This window comes from Mya arenaria, chromosome 10, assembly GCF_026914265.1.
Source record: "Mya arenaria isolate MELC-2E11 chromosome 10, ASM2691426v1".
NCBI lineage: Eukaryota > Metazoa > Mollusca > Bivalvia > Myida > Myidae > Mya > Mya arenaria.
Window position 1 is genome coordinate 1,931,371 of NC_069131.1, and position 26,804 is coordinate 1,958,174.

General features: G+C 32.3%; 2 protein-coding genes across 2 annotated transcripts; both read right to left on the reverse strand.

Moving 5' to 3' along the window:
* Positions 1 to 2,301: 2,301 nt before the first annotated feature.
* LOC128205926 (C3a anaphylatoxin chemotactic receptor-like) lies at positions 2,302 to 10,449 on the reverse strand. The gene is made up of 3 exons (XM_052907987.1): positions 10,401 to 10,449; positions 9,493 to 9,757; positions 2,302 to 2,345 (listed from the first exon to the last, which is right to left on the reverse strand). Exons 1-3 carry the CDS (start codon positions 10,428 to 10,430, stop codon positions 2,302 to 2,304), a joined length of 339 nt encoding a protein of 112 aa, XP_052763947.1. The 5' UTR covers positions 10,431 to 10,449.
* A 13,349-nt stretch (positions 10,450 to 23,798) lies between these two features.
* LOC128205927 (octopamine receptor Oamb-like) lies at positions 23,799 to 26,152 on the reverse strand. The gene is made up of 2 exons (XM_052907988.1): positions 26,104 to 26,152; positions 23,799 to 25,460 (listed from the first exon to the last, which is right to left on the reverse strand). Exons 1-2 carry the CDS (start codon positions 26,131 to 26,133, stop codon positions 23,799 to 23,801), a joined length of 1,692 nt encoding a protein of 563 aa, XP_052763948.1. The 5' UTR covers positions 26,134 to 26,152.
* Positions 26,153 to 26,804: the final 652 nt, after the last annotated feature.

A 26,804-nucleotide genomic window follows, 5' to 3' on the forward strand; every position in this document is an offset into this window, starting at 1 on the left:
GGCACTGGGAACCCTCCCTTTCTTCAGTACCTTTTATCAATTGCAGAAGAACTTACAAGTGTTTATGAAACTGGTGTAGAAGTTGTAACAAATGATGGTATGAAAGTTGTTAAATTGTGTGTTTGTTTAGCAACAATGGATCTGCAGGCAAAAGCGTATGCTACTTCTATGACTATGCATAATGGTGCTTTTGTGTGTATTACATGTGAAGAGCAAGGGGAAACCGTCAAACAAGGGAAGGGTTATAGCAGATGTTACCCCTACAGATCACCCGATCAAAGGCCAGATGTCAGAGACTCTGATGATATAAAATTAGTCAAGAGTCCAGCAGCAACATCAGCAAAAAGAATTAAAGGGATTGTGGGACCATCAGCATTTATAGCAATGCCCTGGTTTGATATGGTTAACGGAATGACCCCAGATTATATGCATAGTGTTCTTATGGGTGTTTGTAAGCACTTTCTTTATTTATGGGTTTCACCTACACAGTCTGAAAAACCTTATTTCGTTGGAAAGTCATTGAAACTCATCAGTAAAAAGACTGAAAAGAGTTACACCACCAAGTTTCATTCAGCGACTGCCCAGAGATCTTGAAAATCATTATGGTCACTTAAAAGCCACTGAGCTACAGACCTGGCTTTTGTTTTATGCGTATCCATGTTTACAGGGCATTTTAGAGGACAAATATTTAAGACATTTTTGTTCATTGTCAGAAGGCATTCATGTTTTGCTTGGAGATTCCATCACCCCAGGTGAGCTCGATCGTGCTGAAAAATTGTTTGATGACTTTTACAAAACATTTACTGATCTTTATAGTCCAGGTTCATCTGGCTTGAATGTTCATAACATCGGTGCCCATCTTGTGTATTATGTTAGGCAATGGGGTCCATTGTTTTATTGGAGTTGTTTTGGATTTGAGGACAACAATGCAGAAGTTCTGAAATCAGTCCATGGAACTGGCGATGTTAATGTTTGGTTAGATTTTCTATCAAGAGTTTGTCCAAATAATACTGGTCAACTTATGACAGGTGATGAAAAACCCTCTGGCACTGAATATTCAAAAGGAAATTTTGCATCTAAAGAAGAACAATGCTATGTTCTTGCTAAGATTGGTTTGAACAATGTAAACGATTATAGAATAACACACAGAATATTACGACAAGGAAAATTCCTTTATTCTGAAAAGTACAAACGAATGAAAAGACGAAACTGTTACACTGTTTTGTGCCTGGATGGTGTGATATTAGCTATATCATATTTCATAGAAAATATTGTAGATGAGAAGTTGTTTGCTGTTGGACATATATGTACAATAACAGAACCAGTACATCCTTTTTGTGACGTTGGATACATCTGTTAAGAATGAAAACTGAAGAGGATGTTCATGTTGTTCTTGTAGATAAGATAATTGAAGAAGTATTTGTTATTCAAACTGAATATACATATTTTTATGTTAGTCGTGTTCCAAATTTGTATGGTAGATCTGTTTTCAAGTGACTGGCGTATTTTAGATAGCATTATTTGAATCGCAGTTTGAGACAGTAAAATATAAGTATAATATTACAAAATACAACTTTAATGTGACATTTAGTGTTAAATATTATAGGCACAATCCCTGTGGTAGAGTGATTTACGGGTCACTTCTTCAAATTTGTCTGTCATAATAGATACTAAAATGATATGTTACCTAAAAAGTACTGACTTTGGATACAAATAAAATTCAGATTCTTGAATAGGTGTTCAATTTCATGAACATATTTTCTATTCCAAGAAATTTTCCTTTGTTTTAATAAATATTTTCAAGTTTAAGTAGTATTTTCAGTAACTCTTGTCTGCCAAAAATGGTGGATGGCGAGTTTGAGCTCTGCTTTGCAACCATTACCTTCATATGGGAAAGTTGGTAATTCTTAACTGAGTTTTTTTTTTACTTGCGCCGAACCGTCCTGTATGGAATGATATTTTATTTTGCCTGTTGTATATTTGTAACTGGTAGGAACATAATTATGTGATTTTTGTACCTAAACTTTTAGCTTACCTAGTAATTTAGCTTTTATGGCTACAGTACAGGGTAATATATCCCACTATCAATTTATGCCTCATATTGTGGTACATAATCCCCGGCTTCTGACATTAAGATCCCACCTTAATTTACCATTTTAACTAATTTTGCTACATGTACTTCTTCCCAGTGCCCTTTGATGTTTTATATCAATGCTTATCTTGTATTCCGATAAATGCTGTAAAATTGTTGAAAATGGGAACGATATGTTTAACCTCCATTTATGCCCTAGCAGATGAATTCTAGGATAATAACCCAGGAGATGCTGAATCATGCTCTGAGGTGTCTGAAAAATTTGTTATATTCAAAATTCAGTCATGTTTAAACATGTTTGCTTTCCTATAAAAAAATTGTAAACAAAACAACTGAAACTATTCTTTTTATCAATGATTTCACAGAAAGTAATATCCTGTTGTAAGACGTAATTTAAAAAATGCTTATTTGTTCAAAAATATCGACTTTGAATTTATCATGTTTAGCCATGTTTGATCATGTATGTTATTCTCTAAGTAATGGGTCAATGTGTCAGTACTTATTAAAGCGTTTAAGGCTATTTTTACACAAAGTTGAAATGTATGGATACTTTTTTATCCAAAAGAATAACTTATTTGATGAAAGTAACAAGAAAAAAGAGAGATTTGTTTGATTATTTTTTTTTTATAAATTTATCATGTTTATTCATGATTGAATATGTTGATTTCTTGTAAGATTGTTTGCAGAAAAAAACAATCCTTATGATTTTTACCTCTCCCTGAAAGACATTATAATATTAGTTGAAATAAATACAGATGTTTTATTGAACAAATTGTAATTTTCATCCACAATCATGTTTGATGGTCAATCATGTTTATAAGACATGATTGACCAACGTGATCAATGAGGTAAAAAACATGTTTGTACACATCTTAACATGTTTAATCATATAACATGATTTCTTTTTCGCTATGGTAGTGTTTGAAAATAGGACCCCATTTGCTATCGATAATCGAATCGAATCGGTCCAAGCATTTCGATTTACTATCGAACAATAATCGAAAGTTCATTATATCAGTAAGGAATACATTATTTATACATAGTATCACGAGCATTTAAATGGTTAAACCTGGATTCAGTACGTGTGATGCTATAGACATGCTTTTTGCAACAGAAAGTAAATTTCCATAACCCCTTTCTTTTAACAACTAAACGAAAAATAAAAACCACAACACATGCTTAATAATTACACATTGCAGAATGATGCACAATGGATGATGTAAGTTATCATAACATTTTATCCATTCAAATGCATATTGATTTTTTGTGAACCTGCTAAATTTAAAATTTCATTAGAACATCTTAATTTTATAAAACTTTCAACAATAAAGTAATTAAGTTAATTACAAACCAAACCAAAAACGGTTTCAAAAACAGAATGCATCGAACCGCGATCCCATATCTTTACAAGAAAGATCGGATCCACTACATCTTAGAGACAGGTTATCAAAGAATGTGTTATAAAATGTATACACAATTAAGACTAATTTGTAATTTTGTGAGGGGTTGTAAGTTTTTAAGCAAAAGTGTTTACATTCACCGTATTTGTGTAAGAGAGTGACATCTCTTGTTTAAATGAATTTACCTGAAAGAAAAAAAAATACATTTACTCGACTTTTACCACAAAACCAAAAAAATACGTAGTTATCGGAAGTAACATTAGCGACATCGATTTTGGACAACCACTATCGATTGTCGCCGAAATAGCATTGTCAGCGATGATTTATCGATTGTACTCGATAATCGTTTCATCACTAATAAGAATTATGTTTATAAATAAACTGCCAAAGGGATATTGGCTTTAATAATGAATGTTGTAATAATCCGCCGCTCACAAATAGACAACCAACAAGGGCCACAGGAGACCACGGTAGAGATTTTTTAATCAAATAAATCGAGGAAATACCATTATCAAACCCGTCCAAATATTCTTGACAAGATTATCCTCCGGTGGGTTATTTTCTAAATACTATCCAAAAATAATTTTACCTACATCATCCACATATGAAGCCGCCTAATGACATTTAAAATTGTTAAATGCAATCCTAAAGAATCGACGTCAAATTTGGCGCACGTATTGCTGAAAACTTGTTAAAATCCTAATCATATAAGAACTATTTTTAAATCTAAACTCGAAATACTGTTAATAATTTCCTTGATATCATAAATAATTGTGAGGTTCAATGGCAAGATGTAAGTAATCAAGCTTAACGACAGCGTTTTCGTGACATTGATGAAAGATGTTTTTTTTTTATTTTGTTTGTCTTTTTTTCAATCGGATAAACAATTGTACTATCTGATACAAGGTTTATGAAGCAATGCGATGGTTAGACGTCATGCTAACCATTGTATAGTATAACGGCGATGAGGAATATGGATAAGTTGACAGTTGACAGGTATGGACATTTAAGAAGTGTCATTTTGCTAAATTATGACAATATTTTTCTTTTTTCCAATTTCCTACATGTTCCAATTACAAAATCTTATCTGTCTTTCCAATTGGAAATTTCCAATTTTAAAACTGAACTTTATTCTCCAATTGGAATTTTCCCATTCACCAAATTTTCCAATTGGAATTTTCCAATGTTCATACTTTCCCACTTTGAATGTGGGAATCCTCCAATTGGAAAGATTCATCATGGGAAGGATTCGCATACAAATGCCTTAAATGAATCTATCGGTTCTTCATTTTTAATGAATATATTATTTTTCATGCAGTTAGTGTAAAATAGTCTTAATTAAACAGTCAATTTCAATTTTAAAAATTATGTTCCAAATTCTCCCACAAGTTTAATAGAGCCAGTTTTCCAATTGGAAAAGCTTGAAAAAAGCCATTTTCTAACTTTAAATGCCAAAAAAACATATTTCTAAATCATATGTCAGGAAACAAAAAATATCTCTTATTAGTATTACCTGATACATTTTAAAAATACAAAAAAACTAAAAAACATTGGGTGAAAAATTCCGGATTTGCAAACTTAATCCTGATGCTGTTAAAAGTATGTTTTAAATGGTTGAAACAGTTAAATATTGTGTATGGAATGTTTCTATTAGAAAATATTAACGAATTAAATCTATTACGTCATAAAGTGCCACTAGATACTTCATTTTTGAATACTTTTCGTCTGCAAGCTAAATTTTGAAATCTTAACGAGATGACATTTATAAACCTGAATTTAATACACCACACAGGCATAATAATCACCAATAATTTAACGCCTGATGCGATTTGTCAAAATGAAAAAAAACTGCAATTAAGGAAGCGAAATATATCGGCAAAACTTTCTTTCCCCAGATACACATAAATCACAGGGCACAGACGCGATTATTACAGAGAGTTCCAATGAATGCGGCATGTATTGATAGTGTCAAAATTAAGTCGTAAGTAGAAATTGAGTTTTTTTTTTATTTTAGAGAGATTGTTATTCAGTAATAAACAGAATCCAATAAAGTAGCGAGACAAACAATTCTGTGGTAGTGAGGCGACTTATTTTGTTTCGTGAAAAGCACGTACTGATCCCTGTTTTAACATCATGAGCATTAATTAATGTATAATAAAACGTTTAGAAATGACTCTCTAAAATGCTATGAATTAACGGCTTTTAATCAAAGTTGCTTGCGTTATTTTAATAAGTAAATGTGTGTGATGGTGATAATAATGATCAATAACAAAATAACAACTAAAAAATAAAATGCAGCCATGTTTCGTCCGACTAGAATACCAGAAGCTAGAGATCAGTTTGTATTTGTCAAGAAATGTGCTAACGACGAATGTTTGGTGTAAAACACTTCTCAGATATCACAAAACTATGAGGATAGATTATGTCTTTCGTGTTTAACGAATTATTGAAATTGACATCCAAGACAAACCTGGTAAGTTTCAATCTTTGCGTGATCCAATTTATTTACTTTCTAACCTAAGGCATTGTCTATAACTCACTAAAATTCCGCGGTTTGATGGTCAATATTTCTGTAATCTATTAAGTCCCTAAGAATTAATATAACAAGTCAATTCTTATCAATAATTCCTAGTAAACTCGTCTCTCTTAGACAACAAAATAGATTAATATACCACATTCTTTTCCCGCGTTTTGACGGTCAACATTCTCAAGTTCCTAGGCGTTTGGGATTTTGCAATTTATTATAAAAAGTCCATATTTATCCAGAATAACCAGTGAACTCGCCTCTCTAAGACAACACAATTGATTAATAAGTTTATTTAACGAATCTTATTCACACGTTTATGTTTTGTTAATATTGCGAAAACAAAAACAAATGTCTAAAGAGGTACGTTTAGATATAATCGTGCAGAACGTACATGAACGTACATGGACAATGTATGACCCAATTTATTTATGTTACAGGGACACGGAGTAACTCAACTCATTATGCCTTGGACCATAGCTATGCATACAACTATTTAAATTGGCAAGATGAACCCATCACGATGGAGTACAGGAGTTAAAAGTTTATGCCTGAAGTGCGCCTCAACTCTTGCAAAAGAATATGACGCTATTGATTTGACGTTTATTGCACAAACCCATGGAAACAGTTTTACTTAGGACCATGAGCAATTGTAGATTGCGCTTGTGCCGTTGATCTCTTCTATTTCTTTAATAATCATCCAGCACATTACTACAAAATTGGGCGAAGACGGTTTAATGCTTTACAAACACATCATCGAGTATTTGGGGACATAAGTGCTTTATATTATTGGTTAAACTACAACATGCAATCAATTAAACACACAGCAACGTATCAATGTCAGTTTTTTTTTAATTAATATTCAATATGTACAAAATGCATCACAAAAAACACACAGCTTTATCTCTTACACAATTTTCCGCCAAAGACTAGCAGGGTGTATACTCGACAGTTACATTTTATTTATTATATGATGACAAAAATGAAAGAACAATGCATGTAATAGTATATACGCTTAGTTCGTTTGGAAACCAATCTAATACATCACAACTCGATACTATCAAAGAAGTTCCAGTGCATTTAAACAGATATTGACTTTGTACTCGTATTAGATTATATAAATGCCAATATGAAACAACAATGTATACGTAGATCGTATTTATGCTTGGATCGTTCAAAAAACGATCAAATATTTAAAATATCAAAACTCGATATTATCAAAGAAGATCTAGTGCAGTATTTTATAAATTTACTTTGTACTTGTAACACATTATATACATACCAATATGAGAGAACACTGAATACATAAGGGGCTCAACATTGGGATGATTTAAACGCCCGACTGTCACAACTGCTGCTCAGAAGCAACATGGTATGTACTGATAGTATGGTCCATTTATATTTGGAAGTAGATCAAAATAGAAAATGACTTTATACTTCTACCTAATATCATCTCAATTGGCATTTCAAAATCTTTGGTATCCATTATCTAGACCTAAGGCTATTGTCCTTACCAATACCTAACTCTTCCGGTTGAAGTGCTATTCAGGGGCAGATAAATGAGTTATCGAAAAGAACAATTCAAAGAATTATACACTAAACCATATCAATACAATAACCAAAATATATTCAAATGACTGCACTAAAATACCCTCAATAAGATAATTTATTCTTATTTGAAGTCCACGAAAGGTGTTAAACATATCATCCATTTGTAATTATATAGAGAATAAATTATGAACAGGTGACATGGAGATATTGAACTGAATGCATAACGCACATTAGACATGTGCAAAGTAAAATGCTAAGGACACCTGTATTTATATCAATTGAAATACAATAAAGATAGGTAACATGTACACATTTTACAATTTTAATTTAAACAACATCGTTTACACAATTCACTATAATCTCTTCATATTTTAAAATATTCTGAGCATTTAAGATTAAGTATTGTTTCTCTACGTTTTGCAATTCACATCCAAACAATATTGTTTACACAATTCACAATTACACTCATTGGTTTGTAGTACCTGTACTTACTTTTTTTCTATAACTTTTTAACTTTTTATAACTATTTCTAATATAACGATTCTGAGCATTTAAGAACAAGTTTCATCTCTTTCTGAAATGTTTTGTTGAAGAACGCATAAATCACTGGATTTGCAACGTTGTATACAAAATACGAGTAGAACACGATCATATTTGGAGGAATCAATTTTGTAGCCATCAACCATGCAGGCAAAAAAGCAATCATAAATACAATTGTTACTATAAATAGAATTCCAGCAGTTTTAATGTTTGCAATGCGGTGTTTCTCTCGCACTGATTTCCTCGTGTCTTTTCTGTGCATATTCGATGTCGGTACTTTTATAGAGACTGACATGTCTTTTAAAGGAGTACTCTCCCATTTGAACTACATAAATAATGTTGTTGGTTAACATTTTTCAAATCAGTTTTCTTTGCCGCAAATCCTTTACCAATCGTATTTCCCCGCGGTCTTCGCATATGCCCGTTGGGAGGTTTCAGGTCATTTGAAGTTATATAAACTTGTTCTCGTTGGTCATTCGATGTCGAGCTCCTATTGCTCCCTTCACGGTTTGTGTCATTGGTAACATGTCTCGTTGTGTCAGATACGACATTGGAAGCGCTGTTTGAGTGAACCATTGATGTTTGAGTGGCCGAACTTGTAATAGAGATTGTGCTTGGTATTTGTGATACCGGCATCATGGCAGCGTCATCATTATTGATTTTTTCTTGTTTTGTATTATTCAGTTCTGCTTTACACTCCTCCATGCAAACAGTTTCAGGGGTGTTTGCATTACGAGAACAAATTGAGGTCAAAAGTGTTGATCGGCGTCCAGTTGAACTTGAATTCAAAGATGTCTTCAGTCTTCTTGATCGTCTTAAGATAATTGATCGGTAAATAAGGGCATATAAAAAGAACACAGTTATGAATGCAATTAAGAAAAGAGATGCATAAAACTTCTGGTAGGCTCTCCGAAAGCCCGTGCTGAATATAACTTCATTCGGATAACAGAATCCTGTAAAAACAAAGTAATCAATATCACTTGTACCATTTACTGTATGAAATGAAGTGTTTACCGCGTAAAATTGGCCGTCATTCGTGAAATAGTTTCCGATATTAGAGCTGGGATTTTGCAATCCTGTCCAATTGTCTGATACTGTGGCCATTGTAAAACCCGACACATTAAAGTGTAACAAATCAGTCATGTTTGAGATTTTGCTAACTTGGGCGATAACTTTGCGGTGGTAAACGCCGTGTGCGAGACTTGTCATCAATCCAAGTGTGAATGCAAACGCTAATAACGAGAATATTATCCGAAGAGCGCATTTCGTATTCAAGAATTTAGTCCATGGTCGGCAGATACAAAAGTATCTGTCTAACGCTATGGCAACCATAATAAATGAACTAAATGGTACATTTGACGTTATTAGGAACATATATATTTTACATGTCAGGTCACTATCAATCTTCTTGAACTGAAACTCCACGGCTATAGTAAACGGAATAACTAGAATGCATGTCACAAAGTCTATGGAGGCAAGCGCCAAGATGAAAACAGTAGACGTGTTTTTATCCTTCTTCTTCGAGAAAACGTACAGCACGAATGCATTGCCGGTGGTGCCAATGATGCTAAACAACGACAACATACACGTGATCACGACGATGTCTGGTAGGTCCGATTGGTTCTCTATCAGCTCATCTCCATTCTGGGTCTGCAATAGGGAGATACTATAATAAGTTGTGTTTCTATTAGCTTCCAAGTATACATTTGTTTCGATAAGAAAATAAAATTACGGAGCCACAATAATTACAATGTTTTTTATCCTTTTACACTCCCTGGTTTAGGTAATTAACATAACACAATATTATTGGCATAGGGTGGTGTGCATAAAATATAAAATATGGCACATAATCAGTTGATTATCTACCTGCTATTTAACATCACATACTAAAGAAATGTTGTCTGTCTTATAATTCAATGCCAACTAGAGGGACAATTCTAGTAGACAATCATTTAAAAAGACACTATGTAAAGGCACATTTGTAAGGCTCTACAGACAATATATAACACTTATTGTAGTAAGGATGAAAATATAACTAGAATGGGAGATCGTGTTGTTATGAGCAATTCACTTGCCCACAAAGGACCTTACATTCGTTTTTTAAATGGTGAGTGTTTGTTTTCTTCAGAAAAGCAACATCTATTTATAACAGCAATTTACGATTGAACCTGATGACTATTTGATAAAATATATGCAATTATATGTGTCGTTGTTAATGTTGTTGTGGTCAAACGTGAATGGATTCATATTGACAGATGGGTTATTTTGGGTGTTTGCATGAACAAACACATACCTGGTTCATCATGACGACATCTTCTGGCATTGTGACATTTGCTGAAAAATTCAAACAAATAAATATACATAAGTGAAAACAAAGACGAGAACAATTTGGTTACGCTTACTAGGTGTTTCTGGCATTGTTATGATTGCTTTCATATGTATGTATAATCTTTGTGAACTATTCCGTAAAAGAATGCACGCAACTGAAGTTTTTTATGCTGTTTCTATGCTATAATTATAATTTATCTTTTTATAATATATAACATGGAAACAAATCGAAAAGCCTTACAATAAACAAAAGAATCGATCCATGTGTGAACAGTGCAATGCCCGAACATTGACATATTTGCTTTTGGATCGCTGTTTCATGTTTCAATGTTTTAGCGATTCAATTTTTGAAACGGTTTGCATTTCCAAGACAATTGTGAAATATATTCTTCTAAAATTGATTAATACAAATACATATGTAAAGCTTGGCTTTGTAGAAAGTAAAACATGACAAAAAAGAAGATTTTATTGTTTTTATATCAAATCAGAACGAGTCACAACCTACTATATTGCCGACGTTCGATGTGCATTTTATTTGGACACTAAGCAACATCAATTTACATCAAAGGTATAGGCGCATTTTAGATTCGACAAATCTACAGTTACATTGGAAGAGAAACCGACCATTACAACGCTTAAGCACTTAAGTTCTGATTGATTGACAATATAGTACCGAGATGCACCAAGATGTTCCAGGCACTACTTGGTAGAATTGTATTACTTTTAGGAAGCATCTATGCTCAGTTTATTAACGACAATTATGTCAAAGAGTGTATTTATTGTTTTCCTTCTAATATTTAAATGTATTTCGAGAATGGTTATAAAAAATATAATATGTTGTTGTTATCTTATTTTAATAGTAGGAACAGTTACTTCCCTTTACAGATAAAACGCCGCGTATTAACAAAGTTCGTCTATTGTCCTTATCATTGATGATTGTCAACATTAATCAAAGAAAATAGAAAATACAAGTTTATATAATAAAGTTAGTAATAATAAAGTAAAGCGGATATTACGATGCTTTAATCAAAATGTCTTATAAAGGCATTTACAAAATTATATCTTCAGATGAGTTTTCGCTGCAAGATATGACGATCTTGATATATATATTTTTGTTCATTTTTCTCTTAAGTTCGAGACGCTGACTTTGGTTTTGGAACCAAGGTGAAACATAAAAAAAACGGTTTCCAAAGCGCTGTGGGTGTACCGCTTGATGAACTAAGAATGAATTATGAGTGGAACGTTCAAATATAAACCTTTATGATGTTTATTTAATTCATAAAATCGCTAATTATCTGATGGGGAATGCCTAAAATAACCTTTAATATAGCACACCAAACAAATCATTATGTCTATGAAAAATAAGGGGTGCCGACTATTTTTTCCCCATTTTTTTTTTAATTTTATAAGAACACTAACATGCTTTGTTTAATAGACTAGAACACTTTGTTATTAAAATATAAATAGATAATTATTCGCTTTATAGTATGAAAACAATGCATCTAAATGAAATAGGAACAGTCATGTTCAATGTAATCAAATATCGGATAAGAATACCCCGTTTGATGGCACAGGGTAAACGCCAAAGACATATAACACATTTATTTTTTTAAATCACAAACAAAAAACATGGAACAGCAGCACAAAACTCGACAAACAAACAGTGCATATATATTATATAATAAACTACGATTTACATTTGTATAGACATAGTGCCTGCTTAAAGTTTATTTTTGTTTCCTTTTGTTTAATGTGATTTGATGAATAGGACGGATGGTCTATTTGTGCTCTTTAAACGGTGTGTCTCGCTCAGTGTACATTTTCGTTTTCAACAAATAAAAAAGATTTTTGCAATAATCTATTGTTAATCTGTAACACGGGAATAATAAACTTGCTTATTACGGTTTGATTAAGATTGTTTATTGTAAACTATGATTGTGAATTATATTACATTTCTTTTGGTCTAGCAATACTTTATTATAAGTTGTTTTATGGCAATAGCACGTGAACAATATGCCATCTATATAACGCACATACCACTTAACATATTAATATATATTTCTAAACGTTTTGTAGATAAGCAACTTAGCAGTTGTTTTTATGGCATAATCTATTAGTCATGCAATGTCTCTAACGATTACTTACAGTGCGTAGACAGTCTTTAAAAGTTTTCGGCAGAAACTGTTCATTTAATGAAGAATATATTTCCGTATTTGAACATTGAGATTTTGTTGTTAATCACATGAATTGCATTTGTTTAAGATACAATGGATAGTTGTTTGTTTTTATTTTCGATCGCAATATAATATAAATATAACTAAATGAATAACAATGGCATGATTTTTAAATGACGTCGTTGAAGTGGTGTCTAAGCATTTTGTGCGCAGACGTTTTATTAAGACGGGAGAACTTGCTAAATTTTTGACACAGTAAAGAACATCAAAACGATATTTTCACATCTTAAAACCATTTGTAACTGTCATAAATATGCTTTGCAAGATTGAATCAAAGCGAATGAACTAAAAACTTCGTAAATAACGTGAGAGATTGCGGGTCGCCCACTTACCATAACTTATATTCCATTCGTTACAGTTTTCAATTTAACCGCTTGGCCATTAAAGTTAAACGTTTGATGTACGCCATCTTCGGTCCCTACATTTTGACTTACTGCCTTTTTCATTTTAAAATAAAAACATTCTATTCTTCTATTCTACATTTTATTCTTCTTTTCGTGCATATAAATTTTCGAGGCAGTATTGCGAACACAGCGACTCAACTATATGTACTTTTATTTTTATTTCTTTACCTTTCGGTAATATTCCTTGTTTGCATTCTTTGCTTTTCGAATTTGCATGTGATACCAATAATTAAATCCAAACAAAAATGTGAGTAGTTTTTAAATAGTCAGGAAGTGCCGGAATGATATTCAGTTCTTGTATTGGCAATATTGAACTTCAACCTTCGAATGTTGGCAATGTTTGTACATAATGTTTAAATTAACAGCTATTACCGAAGTCTTATTCACATTTGCCTATGTTATTTAAATATATGAACACGAAGAATACTAACCAACAAAAGTTGAAGATTCCAGAAACTCCAAACCACTGATAAATAAGTATTTGAAGTTCAATCCAGCTTCTTTCGCAATATGAAAAATGCAATTCCTCTTTCCGTGTGTATTCCAACACCAGAACTGATGGGTCTTATTCACATTTGCCTATGTTATTTAAATATATGAACACGAATTATAAAACTTTATAATAATGAGTATTAAACGATATGATTCCTTTTGTTATATTAACAAAGGCTGTTAGACGAGGGCCTTACACCTGAGTATTCAACTGATTGGGGTATGTATGCAAACCTAACCCACGAAAAACAATTGCAATCACATATAGCTGGTGTCTCAACTTTCCTTTACTGAGTAAATAGGACGTAAAAGGAGTAAACTCATTGTAATATGACCGTTAGGTGATGAAGTTTATACACTTAGTCAACAAATAAACGATACCTAGAAACTTTTTTACTTTATTTTTTCTCTCTATGACACTGTTCTGAATTATTTTTTTAAATATAATGTTGAACAACCATTTAATTAAATTCCTTAATGGTGCAACAACTGGCTCCAATATCTTATTTCCAACTCAGAGGTAACGAAAGACCTGACTTACGACAAAATATTTCTAGAAGTTGGGCATTCAAAGTATAAAGTTATTCATTACTGTCAGATCTGTTTAAATAGTTAAAATAGTTAAGAATTAAAGGGATTGTAGGACCATCAGCATTTATAGCAATGCCCTGGTTTGATATGGTTAACGGAATAACCCCAGAATATATGCATAGTGTTCTTATGGGTGTTTGTAAGCACTTAGTTTATTTATGGGTTTCACCTACACAGTCTGGAAAACATTATTTCGTTGGAAAGTCATTGAAACTCATCAGTAAAAGACTGAAAAGAATTACACCACCAAGTTTCATTCAGCGACTGCCAAGAGATCTTGAAAATCATTATGGTCACTTAAAAGCCACTGAGCTACAGACCTGGCTTTTGTTTTATGCGTATCCATGTTTACAGGGCATTTTAGAGGACAAATATTTAAGACATTTTTGTTCATTGTCAGAAGGCATTCATATTTTGCTGGGAGATTCAATCACCCCAGGTGAGCTCGATCGTGCTGAACAATTGCTTGATGACTTTTACAAAACATTTACTGATCTTTATAGTCCAGGTTCATCTGGCTTGAATGTTCATAACATCGGTGCCCATCTTGTGTATTATGTTAGGCAATGGGGTCCATTGTTTTGTTGGAGTTGTTTTGGATTTGAGGACAACAATGCAGAAGTTCGGAAATCAGTCCATGGAACTGGCGATGTTACTCGCCAGATAATAAACTACAAATTAACAGATTTGTATATCAGAACTAAAAGTACTGAAATGATTGCTGATGCGAACCCTGTTTGGTTAGATTTTCTATCAAGAGTTTGTCCAAATAATACTGGTCAACTTATGTCAGGTGATGAAAAACTCTCTGGCACTGAATATTCAAAAGGAAATTTTGCATCTAAAGAAGAACAATGCTATGTTCTTGCTAAGATTGGTTTGAACAATGTAAAAGATTATAGAATAACACACAAAATATTACGACAAGGAAAATTCCTTTATTCTGAAAAGTACAAACGAATGAAAAGACGAAACTGTTACACTGTTTTGTGCCTGGATGGTGTGATATTAGCTATATCATATTTCATAGAAAATATTGTGGATGAGAAGTTGTTTTCTGTTGGATAGCAGTACATCCTTTTTGTGACGTTGGATACCATCTGTTAAGAATGAAAACTGAAGAGGATGTTCATGTTGTTCTTGTAGATAAGATAATTGAAGAAGTATTTGTTATTCAAACTGAAAATACATATTTTAATGTTAGTCGTGTTTCAAATTTGTATTGTAGATCTGTTTTCAAGTGACTGGCGTATTTCAGATTGCATCATTTGAATCGCAGTTTGAGACAGTAAAATATAAGTATAATATTACAAAATACAACTTTAATGTGACATTTAGTGTTAATTATAATAGGCACAATCCCTGTGGTAGAGTGATTTACGGGTCACTTCTTAAAATTTGTCTGTCATAATAGATACTAAAATGATATGTTACCTAAAAAGTACTGATTTTGGATACAAATAAATTCAGATTCTTGAATAGGTGTTCAATTTCATGAAAACATTTTCTATTCCAAGAAATTTTCCTTTGTTTTAATAAATATTTTCAAGTTTAAGTAGTATTTTCAGTAACTCTTGTCTGCCAAAAATGGTGGACGGCGAGTTTGAGCTCTGCTTTGCAACCATTACCTTCATATGGGAAAGTTGGTAATTCTTAACTGAGTTTTTTTTTTAATTTGCGCCGAACCGAAGTTCAGCGTCCTGTATGGAATGATTTTTTATTTTGCCTGTTGTATATTTGTAACTGGTAGGAACATAATTATGTGATTTTTGTACCTAAACTTTTAGCTTACCTAGTAATTTAGCTTTTATGGCTACAGTACAGGGAAATATATCCCACTATCAATTTATGCCTCATATTGTGGTACATAATCCCCGGCTTCTGACATTAACATCCCACCTTAATTTACCATTTTAACTAATTTTGCTACATGTACTTCTTCCCAGTGCCCTTTTATGCTTTATATCAATGCTTATCTTGTATTCCGATAAATGCTGTAAAATTGTTGAAAATGGGAACGATATGTTTAACCTCCATTTATGGCCTAGCAGATGAATTCTAGGATAATAACCCAGGAGATGCTGAATCATGCTCTGAGGTGTCTGAAAAATTTGTAATATTCAAAATTCAATCATATTTAAACATGTTTGCTTTCCTATAAAAAAATTGTAAACAAAACAACTGAAACTATTCTTTTTATCAATGTTTTCACAGAAAGTAATATCCTGTTGTAAGACGTAATTTAAAAATTGCTTATTTGAATTTATCATGTTTAGCAATGTTTGATCATGTATATTATTCTCTAAGTAATGAGTCAATGTGTCAGTACTTATTAAAGCGTTTAAGGCTATTTTTACACAAAGTTGAAATGTATGGATACGTTTTTATCCAAAAGAATAACTTATTTGATGAAAGTAACAAGAAAAAAGAGAGATTCGTTTGATTATTTTTTTTTTTAAATTTATCATGTTTATTCATGATTGAATATGTTGATTTCTTGTAAGATTGTTTGCAGAAAAAAAACAATCCTTATGATTTTTACCTCTCCCTGAAAGACATTTTAATATTAGTTGAAATAAATACAGATGTTTTATTGAACAAATTGTAATTTTCATCCACAATCATGTTTGATGGTCAAACATGTTTATAAGACATGATTGACCAACGTGATCAATGAGACAAAAAACATGTTTGTACACATCTTAACATGTTTAATCATATAACATGATTTCTTTTTCGCTATGGTAGTGTTTGAAAATAGGACCCCATTTGCTATCGATAATCGAATCGAATCGGTCCAAGCATTTCGATTTACTATCGAACAATAATCGAAAGTTCATTATATCAGTAAGGAATACATTATTTATACATAGTATCACGAGCATTTAAATGGTTAAACCTGGATTCAGTAAGTGTGATGTTATAGACATGCTTTTTGCAAAAGAAAGTAAATTTCCATAACCCCTTTCTTTTAACAACTAAACGAAAAATAAAAACCACAACACATGCTTAATAATTACACATTGCAGAATGATGCACAATGGATGATGTAAGTTATCATAACATTTTATCCATTCAAATGCATATTGAATTTTTGTGAACCTGCTAAATTTAAAATTTCATTAGAACATCTTAATTTTATAAAACTTTCAACAATAAAGTAATTAAGTTAATTACAAACCAAACCAAAAACGGTTTCAAAAACAGAATGCATCGAACCGCGATCCCATGTCTTTACAAGAAAGATCGGATCCACTACATCAGAGACAGGTTATCAAAGAATGTGTTATAAAATGTATACACAATTAAGATTAATTTGTAATTTTGGGAGGGGTTGTAAGTTTTTAAGCAAAAGTGTTTACATTCATCGTATTTGTGTAAGAGAGTGACATCTCTTGTTTAAATGAATTTACCTGAAAGAAAAAAATACATTTACTCGACTTTTACCACAAAACCAAAAAATACGTAGTATCGGAAGTAACATTAGCGACATCGATTTTGGACAACCACTATCGATTGTCGCCGAAATAGCACTGTCAGCGATGATTTATCGATTGTACTCGATAATCGTTTCATCACTAATAAGAATTATGTTTATAAATAAACTGCCAAAGGGATATTGGCTTTAATAATGAATGTTGTAATAATCCGCCGCTCACATATAGACAACCAACAAGGGCCACAGGAGACCACGGTAGAGATTTTTTAATCAAATAAATCGAGGAAATACCATTATCAAACCCGTTCAAATATTCTTGACAAGATTATCCTCCGATGGGTTATTTTCTAAATACTATCCAAAAATAATTGTACCTACATCATCCACATATGAAGCTGCCTAATGATATTTAAAACTGTTAAATGCAATCCTAAAGAATTGACGTCAAATTTGGCACACGTATTGCTGAAAACTTGTTAAAATCCTAATCATATAAGAACTATTTTTTAAATCTAAACTCGAAATACTGTTAATAATTTCCTTGATATCATAAATAATTGTGAGGTTCAATGGCAAGATGTAAGTAATCAAGCTTAACGACAGCGTTTTTGTGACATTGATGAAAGATGTTTATTTTTTATTTTGTTTGTCTTTTTTTTCAATCGGATAAACAATGGTACTATCTGATACAGGGCTTATGAAGCAATGCGATGGTTAGACGTCATGCTAACCATTGTATAGTATAACGGCGATGAGGAATATGGATAAGTTGACAGTTGACAGGTAAGGACATTTAAGAAGTGTCATTTTGCTAAATTATGACAATATTTTTCTTTTTTCCAATTTCCTAGTAGACATGTTCAAATTACAAAATCTTATCTGTCTTTCCAATTGGAAATTTCCAATTTTATAACTGAACTTTATTCTCCAATTGGAATTTTCCCATTCACCAAATTTTCCAATTGGAATTTTCCAATGTTCTTACTTTCCCACTTTGAATGTGGGAATCCTCCAATTGGAAAGATTCATCATGGGAAGGATTCGCATACAAATGCCTTAAATGAATCTATCGGTTCTTCATTTTTAAAGAATATATTATTTTTCATGCAGTTAGTGTAAAATAGTCTTAATTAAACAGTCAATTTCAATTTTAAAAATTATGTTCCAAATTCTCCCACAATTTTAATAGAGCCAGTTTTCCAACTGGGAAAGCTTGAAAAAGCCATTTTCCAATGGGGAGGCCATTTTCCAATGGGATTCCCATTGGAAAAGTTGACTTTAAATGCCAAAAAAAAACATATTTCTAAATCATATTTCAGGAAGCAAAAAATATCTCTTATTAGTATTACCTAATACATTTTAAAAATACAAAAAAAAAAAAAAAAAAAAAAACATTGGGTGAAAAATTCCGGATTTGCAAACTTAATCCGGATGCTGTTAAAAGTATGTTTTAAATGGTTGAAACAGTTAAATATTGTGTATGGAATGTTTCTTTTAGAAAATATTAACGAATTAAATCTATTACGTCATAAAGTGCCACTAGATACTTCATTTTTGAATACTTTTCGTCTGCAAGCTAAATTTTGAAATCTTAACGAGATGACATTTATAAACATGAATTTAATACACCACACAGGTATAATAATCACCAATAATTTAACGTCTGGTGCGATTTGTCAAAATGAAAAAAAACTGCAATTAAGGAAGCGAAATATATCGGCAAAATTTTCTTTCCCCAGATACACATAAATCACAGGGCACAGACGCGATTATTACAGAGAGTTCCAATGAATGCGGCATGTATTGATAGTGTCAAAATTAAGTCGTACGTAGAAATTGAGTTTCGTTATTTTAGAGAGATTGTTATTCAGTAATAAACAGAATCCAATAAAGTAGCGAGACATACAATTCTGTGGTAGTGAGGCGACTTATTTTGTTTCGTGAAAAGCACGTACTGATCCCTGTTTTAACATCATGAGCATTATTTAATGTATGCTAAAACGTTTAGAAATGACTCTCTAAAATGCTATGAATTAACGGCTTTTAATCAAATTTGCTTGGTTATTTTAATAAGTAAATGTGTGTGATGGTGATAATAATGATCAATAACAAAATAACAACTAAAAAATAAAATGCAGCCATGTTTCGTCCGACTAGAATACCAGAAGCTAGAGATCATTTTGTATTTGTCAAGAAATGTGCTAACGACGAATGTTTGCTGTAAAACACTTCTCAGATATCACAAGTTCCTAAGGCCACTACTTTTATATAAATTGGTTTACAAAACCGGCGGGTCTAATTTTCCGAAAAGTACAAAAAAAATAAAAAATGAATTTGACTTTTTTTTCAAAATTATTTTCCCGACCGTGTTGATTTTGGTGCAAAACGAAAGAAAAACGAACAGATAAGAGTACGAATGCAGTAAATCTCGACTGGTTCGTTGTTCCGTAGCCGTATTCGCCAATTTATAATGATAGCATGTGAGTCAGTCAACTGTTATGGCAGCGCCGTTGGCAATGGCGGAATTGACGATAGCAGTCATTCTTTGTATGAAATAATTAATTAAAATATGCAGGAGCTGTTTAAATAACAATAGCAATAAACATTGGCAAATGTTACAGCCAACATAAACAATAACTGTCACGTGATTATTTTCCCCTGCCAATTTAGGTCATGAAAATATTGTTGTTTATAGATTAAAAATAAAAGTGTCAGCGGCCGCCATCAAATTAGTTGACACAAATATCTGTAAATTATGTGTGAGAAATCCATTTTATAACATGTTATGGTTAAATATCAAATAACAGTGCACTAAGTGTGAGTGGTGAAAACGAAAGTAAAATTTCTAAGTTGACACCGGTGACCTAGTTTTACAAGTTCGGTCGGTGATGTTTATGGATTTTAAATCACAGAATGGTTTGGAAATACTTGTCATTGAGTCAATGTAAAGATTGTGTTTATTCTAGAGTACATGTTTATTCATGTTTGGGTTAATAGTAGAGTAAAAACAATGAAAGAGTTGAACACATGTGTCAATGGCATTTTCTAATGCCGGAAGTGGTGTACAAAACATTTAGATAAAACAGCACGGAAAACTGTTTTGAATCAGTCCATTTTAATTTGTAATGAAATTGACATTTCACTATAAATGAGATTTGTTGTTGTAATCAAGGAATACTCTTTAAAATGAAAAAAAAACAAGCATGAAGTATAGATGCCTTGTGAACTTAAAATGGCGGAGTTGGGAGGAGATGAAAATATCCGATACATAATTATGGAATCCTCTGTCAGTTTACTATCATTGGAACATAAAGTTAAGTCACATGCTTATGAAGATTTATTACTTCTCTATGTGATTTTTATGCACTGATGTGGTAATTTGCTGCAAGATTTGAATTTGAAATGGATTTGGTGAACATCCCATGGTAAATATCCTTGTCCGAAAATATCCGGTCTTAGCATGGATCGGGTGACACACAACTAGGACCCCGCATGGTAAGGGTTATTAGAACTCAAATCTAGGTCTAGTTTGGTTTTTATTTTTTCAGGAATTGTTTTCACATTATTAAAGCTCAAATGTCTTCATAAAATGTAACTTCCTTATTTTCAAAATTGGTAATTATTTCACTTTATTGACATTTTCCAATATTGAAATAACTGAAACAATGTTTAGAAAATGTAATGTACTAGTATTGTTTTAATACAGTGCAATTTTTGTGTATTTTAATGCGTAAAATTCGCATTCTCTTTTTGTTTTTCAATTTAATATTGGTCAGTTTTTAAGTGTTCTGCATTCACTTAAACATACCATTAAAGCTAAACAAATGTCTTGCTGAGTGATATTCAATGTATCTTTGATAAACAAAAGTTTAGTTTATACATATAAACATGTTTTATAGTCAATTTCATTGATGTTTTATATGCACAGTATGTAAGATTTTAACTGTTTGTTTAATTAGAACTTTGAAACTTTGAGTATATTAAAACATGCATTAAAAGCAGTTTAAAAATGTCAAGTTATTGATATAAATTTGCAATGGTTTTATGTTGTTCTCTGATTTTCACCTTTAAGAGTACAGGTATGTTTTGTGACTTTTTTCCTTTTTTTTTTTTTTTTCGACCAACCGGTGGACATATTTTCCAAAAAATCTTGTAAACCAAAAAATAAAAAAGGAGTGGCCTAAGAATTAATATAACAAGTCATTTCTTATCAATAATTCCTAGTAAACTCGTCTCTCTTAGACATCAAAATGGATTAATATGCCACAATCTTTTCCCGCGTTTTGAAAGTCAACATTCTCAAGTTCCTAGGCGTTTGGGATTTTGCAATTTATTATAAAAAGTCCATATTTATCCAGAATAAACAGTGAACTCGCCTCTCTAAGACAACACAATTGATTAATAAGTTTATTTAACGAATCTTATTCACACGTTTATGTTTTGTTAATATTGCGAAAACAAAAACAAATGTCTAAAGAGGTACGTTTAGATATAATCGTGCAGAACGTACATGAACGTACATGGACAATGTATGACCCAATTTATTTCTGTTACAGGGACACGGAATAACTCATTCTGCCTTGGACCATATCTATGCATACAACTATTTAAATTGGCAAGATGAACCCTTCACGATGGAGTTCAGGAGTTCATATGTTAAAATATATGCCTGAAGTGCTTTTCAAAAACGTACGCCTCAACTCTTGCAAAAGATTATGACGCTATTGATTTGACGTTTATTGCACAAACCCATGGAAACAGTTTTACTTAGGACCATGAGCAATTGTAGATTGCGCTTGTGCCGTTGATCTCTTCTATTTCTTTAATAACATTACTACAAAATTGGGCGAAGACGGTTTAATGCTTTACAAACACATCATCGAGTATTTGGGGACATAAGTGCTTTATATTATTGGTTAAACTACAACATGCAATCAATTAAACACACAGCAACGTATCAATGTCAGTTTTTTTTTAATTAATATTCAATATGTACAAAATGCATCACAAAAAACACACAGCTTTATCTCTTACACAATTTTCCGACAAAGACTAGCAGGGTGTATACTCGACAGTTACATTTTATTTATTATATGATGACAAAAATGAAAGAACAATGCATGTAATAGTATATACGCTTAGTTCGTTTGGAAACCAATCTAATATATCACAACTCGATACTATCAAAGAAGTTCCAGTGCATTTAAACAGAAATTGACTTTGTACTCGTATCAGATTATATAAATACCAATATGAAACAACAATGTATACGTAGATCGTATTTATGCTTGGATCGTTCAAAAAACGATCAAATATTTAAAATACCAAAACTCGATATTATCAAAGAAGATCTAGTGCAGTATTTTATAAATTTACTTTGTACTTGTAACACATTATATACATACCAATATGAGAGAACACTGAATACATAAGGGACTCAACATTAGGATGATTTAAACGCCCGACTGTCACAATTGCTGCTCAGAAGCAACATGGTATGTACTGATAGTATGGTCCATTTATATTTGGAAGTTGATAAAAATAGAAAATGACTTTATACTTCTACCTAATATCATCTCAATTGGCATTTCAAAATCTTTGGTATCCATTATCTAGACCTAAGGCTATTGTCCTTACCAATACCTAACTCTCCCGGTTGAAGTGCTATTCAGGGGCAGATAAATGAGTTATCGAAAAGAACAATTCAAAGAATTATACACTAAACCATATCAATACAATAACCAAAATATATTCAAATGACTGCACTAAAATACCCTCAATAAGATTATTTATTCTTATTTGAAGTCCACGAAAGGTGTTAAACATATCATCCATTTGTAATTATATAGAGAATAAATTATGAACAGGTGACATGGAGATATTGAACTGAATGCATAACGCACATTAGACATGTGCAAAGTAAAATGCTAAGGACACCTGTATTTATATCAATTGAAATACAATAAAGATAGGTAACATGTACACATTCTACAATTTTAATTTAAACAACATCGTTTACACAATTCACTATAATCTCTTAATATCTTAAAATATTCTGAGCATTTAAGATTAAGTATTGTTTCTCTACGTTTTGCAATTCACAATCAAACAATATTGTTTACACAATTCACAATTACACTCATTGGTTTGTAGTACCTGTACTTACTTTTTTTCTATAACTTTTTAACTTTTTATAACTATTTCTAATATAACGATTCTGAGCATTTAAGAACAAGTTTCATTTCTTTCTGAAATGTTTTGTTGAAGAACGCATAAATCACTGGATTTGCAACGTTGTAAATAAAATACGAGTAGAACACGATCATATTTGGAGGAATCAATTTTGTAGCCATCAACCATGCAGGCAAAAAAGCAATCATAAATACAATTGTTACTATAAATAGAATTCCAGCAGTTTTAATGTTTGCAATGCGGTGTTTCTCTCGCACTGATTTCCTCGTGTCTTTTCTGTGCATATTCGATGTCGGTACTTTTATAGAGACTGACATGTCTTTTAAAGGAGTACTCTCCCCATTTGAACTACATAAATAATGTTGTTGGTTAACATTTTTCAAATCAGTTTTCTTTGCCGCAAATCCTTTACCAATCGTATTTCCCCGCGGTCTTCGCATATGCCCGTTGGGAGGTTTCAGGTCATTTGAAGTTATATAAACTTGTTCTCGTTGGTCATTCGATGTCGAGCTCCTATTGCTCCCTTCACGGTTTGTGTCATTGGTAACATGTCTCGTTGTGTCAGATACGACATTGGAAGCGCTGTTTGAGTGAACCATTGATGTTTGAGTGGCCGAACTTGTAATAGAGATTGTGCTTGGTATTTGTGATACCGGCATCATGGCAGCGTCATCATTATTGATTTTTTCTTGTTTTGTATTATTCAGTTCTGCTTTACACTCCTCCATGCAAACAGTTTCAGGGGTGTTTGCATTACGAGAACAAATTGAGGTCAAAAGTGTTGATCGGCGTCCAGTTGAACTTGAATTCAAAGATGTCTTCAGTCTTCTTGATCGTCTTAAGATAATTGATCGGTAAATAAGGGCATATAAAAAGAACACAGTTATGAATGCAATTAAGAAAAGAGATGCATAAAACTTCTGGTAGGCTCTCCGAAAGCCCGTGCTGAATATAACTTCATTCGGATAACAGAATCCTGTAAAAACAAAGTAATCAATATCACTTGTACCATTTACTGTATGAAATGAAGTGTTTACCGCGTAAAATTGGCCGTCATTCGTGAAATAGTTTCCGATGTTAGAGCTGGGATTTTGCAATCCTGTCCAATTGTCTGATACTGTGGCCATTGTAAAACCCGACACATTAAAGTGTAACAAATCAGTCATGTTTGAGATTTTGCTAACTTGGGCGATAACTTTGCGGTGGTAAACGCCGTGTGCGAGACTTGTCATCAATCCAAGTGTGAATGCAAACGCTAATAACGAGAATATTATCCGAAGAGCGCATTTCGTATTCAAGAATTTAGTCCATGGTCGGCAGATACAAAAGTATCTGTCTAACGCTATGGCAACCATAATAAATGAACTAAATGGTACATTTGACGTTATTAGGAACATATATATTTTACATGTCAGGTCACTATCAATCTTCTTGAACTGAAACTCCACGGCTATAGTAAACGGAATAACTAGAATGCATGTCACAAAGTCTATGGAGGCAAGCGCCAAGATGAAAACAGTAGACGTGTTTTTATCCTTCTTCTTCGAGAAAACGTACAGCACGAATGCATTGCCGGTGGTGCCAATGATGCTAAACAACGACAACATACACGTGATCACGACGATGTCTGGTAGGTCCGATTGGTTCTCTATCAGCTCATCTCCATTCTGGGTCTGCAATAGGGAGATACTATAATAAGTTGTGTTTCTATTAGCTTCCAAGTATACATTTGTTTCGATAAGAAAATAGAATTACGGAGCCACAATAATTACAATGTTTTTTATCCTTTTACACTCCCTGGTTTAGGTAATTAACATAACACAATATTATTGGCATAGGGTGGTGTGCATAAAATAGAAAATATGGCACATAATCAGTTGATTATCTACCTGCTATTTAACATCACATACTAAAGAAATGTTGTCTGTCTTATAATTCAATGCCAACTAGAGGGACAATTCTAGTAGACAATCATTTAAAAAGACACTATGTAAAGGCACATTTGTAAGGCTCTACAGACAATATATAACACTTATTGTAGTAAGGATGAAAATATAACTAGAATGGGAGATCGTGTTGTTATGAGCAATTCACTTGCCCACAAAGGACCTTACATTCGTTTTTTAAATGGTGAGTGTTTGTTTTCTTCAGAAAAGCAACATCTATTTATAACAGCAATTTACGATTGGACCTGATGACTATTTGATAAAATATATGCAATTATATGTGTCGTTGTTAATGTTGTTGTGGTCAAACGTGAATGGATTCATATTGACAGATGGGTTATTTTGGGTGTTTGCATGAACAAACACATACCTGGTTCATCATGACGACATCTTCTGGCATTGTGACATTTGCTGAAAAATTCAAACAAATATACATAAGTGAAAACAAAGACGAGAACAATTTGGTTACGCTTACTAGGTGTTTCTGGCATTGTTATGATTGCTTTCATATGTATGTATAATCTTTGTGAACTATTCCGTAAAAGAATGCACGCAACTGAAGTTTTTTATGCTGTTTCTATGCTATAATTATAATTTATCTTTTTATAATATATAACATGGAAACAAATCGAAAAGCCTTACAATAAACAAAAGAATCGATCCATGTGTGAACAGTGCAATGCCCGAACATTGACATATTTGCTTTTGGATCGCTGTTTCATGTTTCAATGTTTTAGCGATTCAATTTTTGAAACGGTTTGCATTTCCAAGACAATTGTGAAATATATTCTTCTAAAATTGATTAATACAAATACATATGTAAAGCTTGGCTTTGTAGAAAGTAAAACATGACAAAAAAGAGGATTTTATTGTTTTTATATCAAATCAGAACGAGTCACAACCTACTATATTGCCGACGTTCGATGTGCATTTTATTTGGACACTAAGCAACATCAATTTACATCAAAGGTATAGGCGCATTTTAGATTCGACAAATCTACAGTTACATTGGAAGAGAAACCGACCATTACAACGCTTAAGCACTTAAGTTCTGATTGATTGACAATATAG

What these genes read in the sequence shown, in the direction of transcription:
- LOC128205927 (XM_052907988.1), bottom strand. Translation starts at nt 26,133, where the DNA reads ATGCCAGAAGATGTCGTCATGATGAACCAG. An exon ending in ATGTCGTCATGATGAACCAG is followed by an intron (nt 25,461 to 26,103) that starts GTATGTGTTTGT and finishes TCCCTATTGCAG; the next exon opens with ACCCAGAATGGAGATGAGCT.
- LOC128205926 (XM_052907987.1), bottom strand. Translation starts at nt 10,430, where the DNA reads ATGCCAGAAGATGTCGTCATGATGAACCAG. An exon ending in ATGTCGTCATGATGAACCAG is followed by an intron (nt 9,758 to 10,400) that starts GTATGTGTTTGT and finishes TCCCTATTGCAG; the next exon opens with ACCCAGAATGGAGATGAGCT. An exon ending in GATTGATAGTGACCTGACAT is followed by an intron (nt 2,346 to 9,492) that starts GTAAAATATATA and finishes CAAATTTTTCAG; the next exon opens with ACACCTCAGAGCATGATTCA.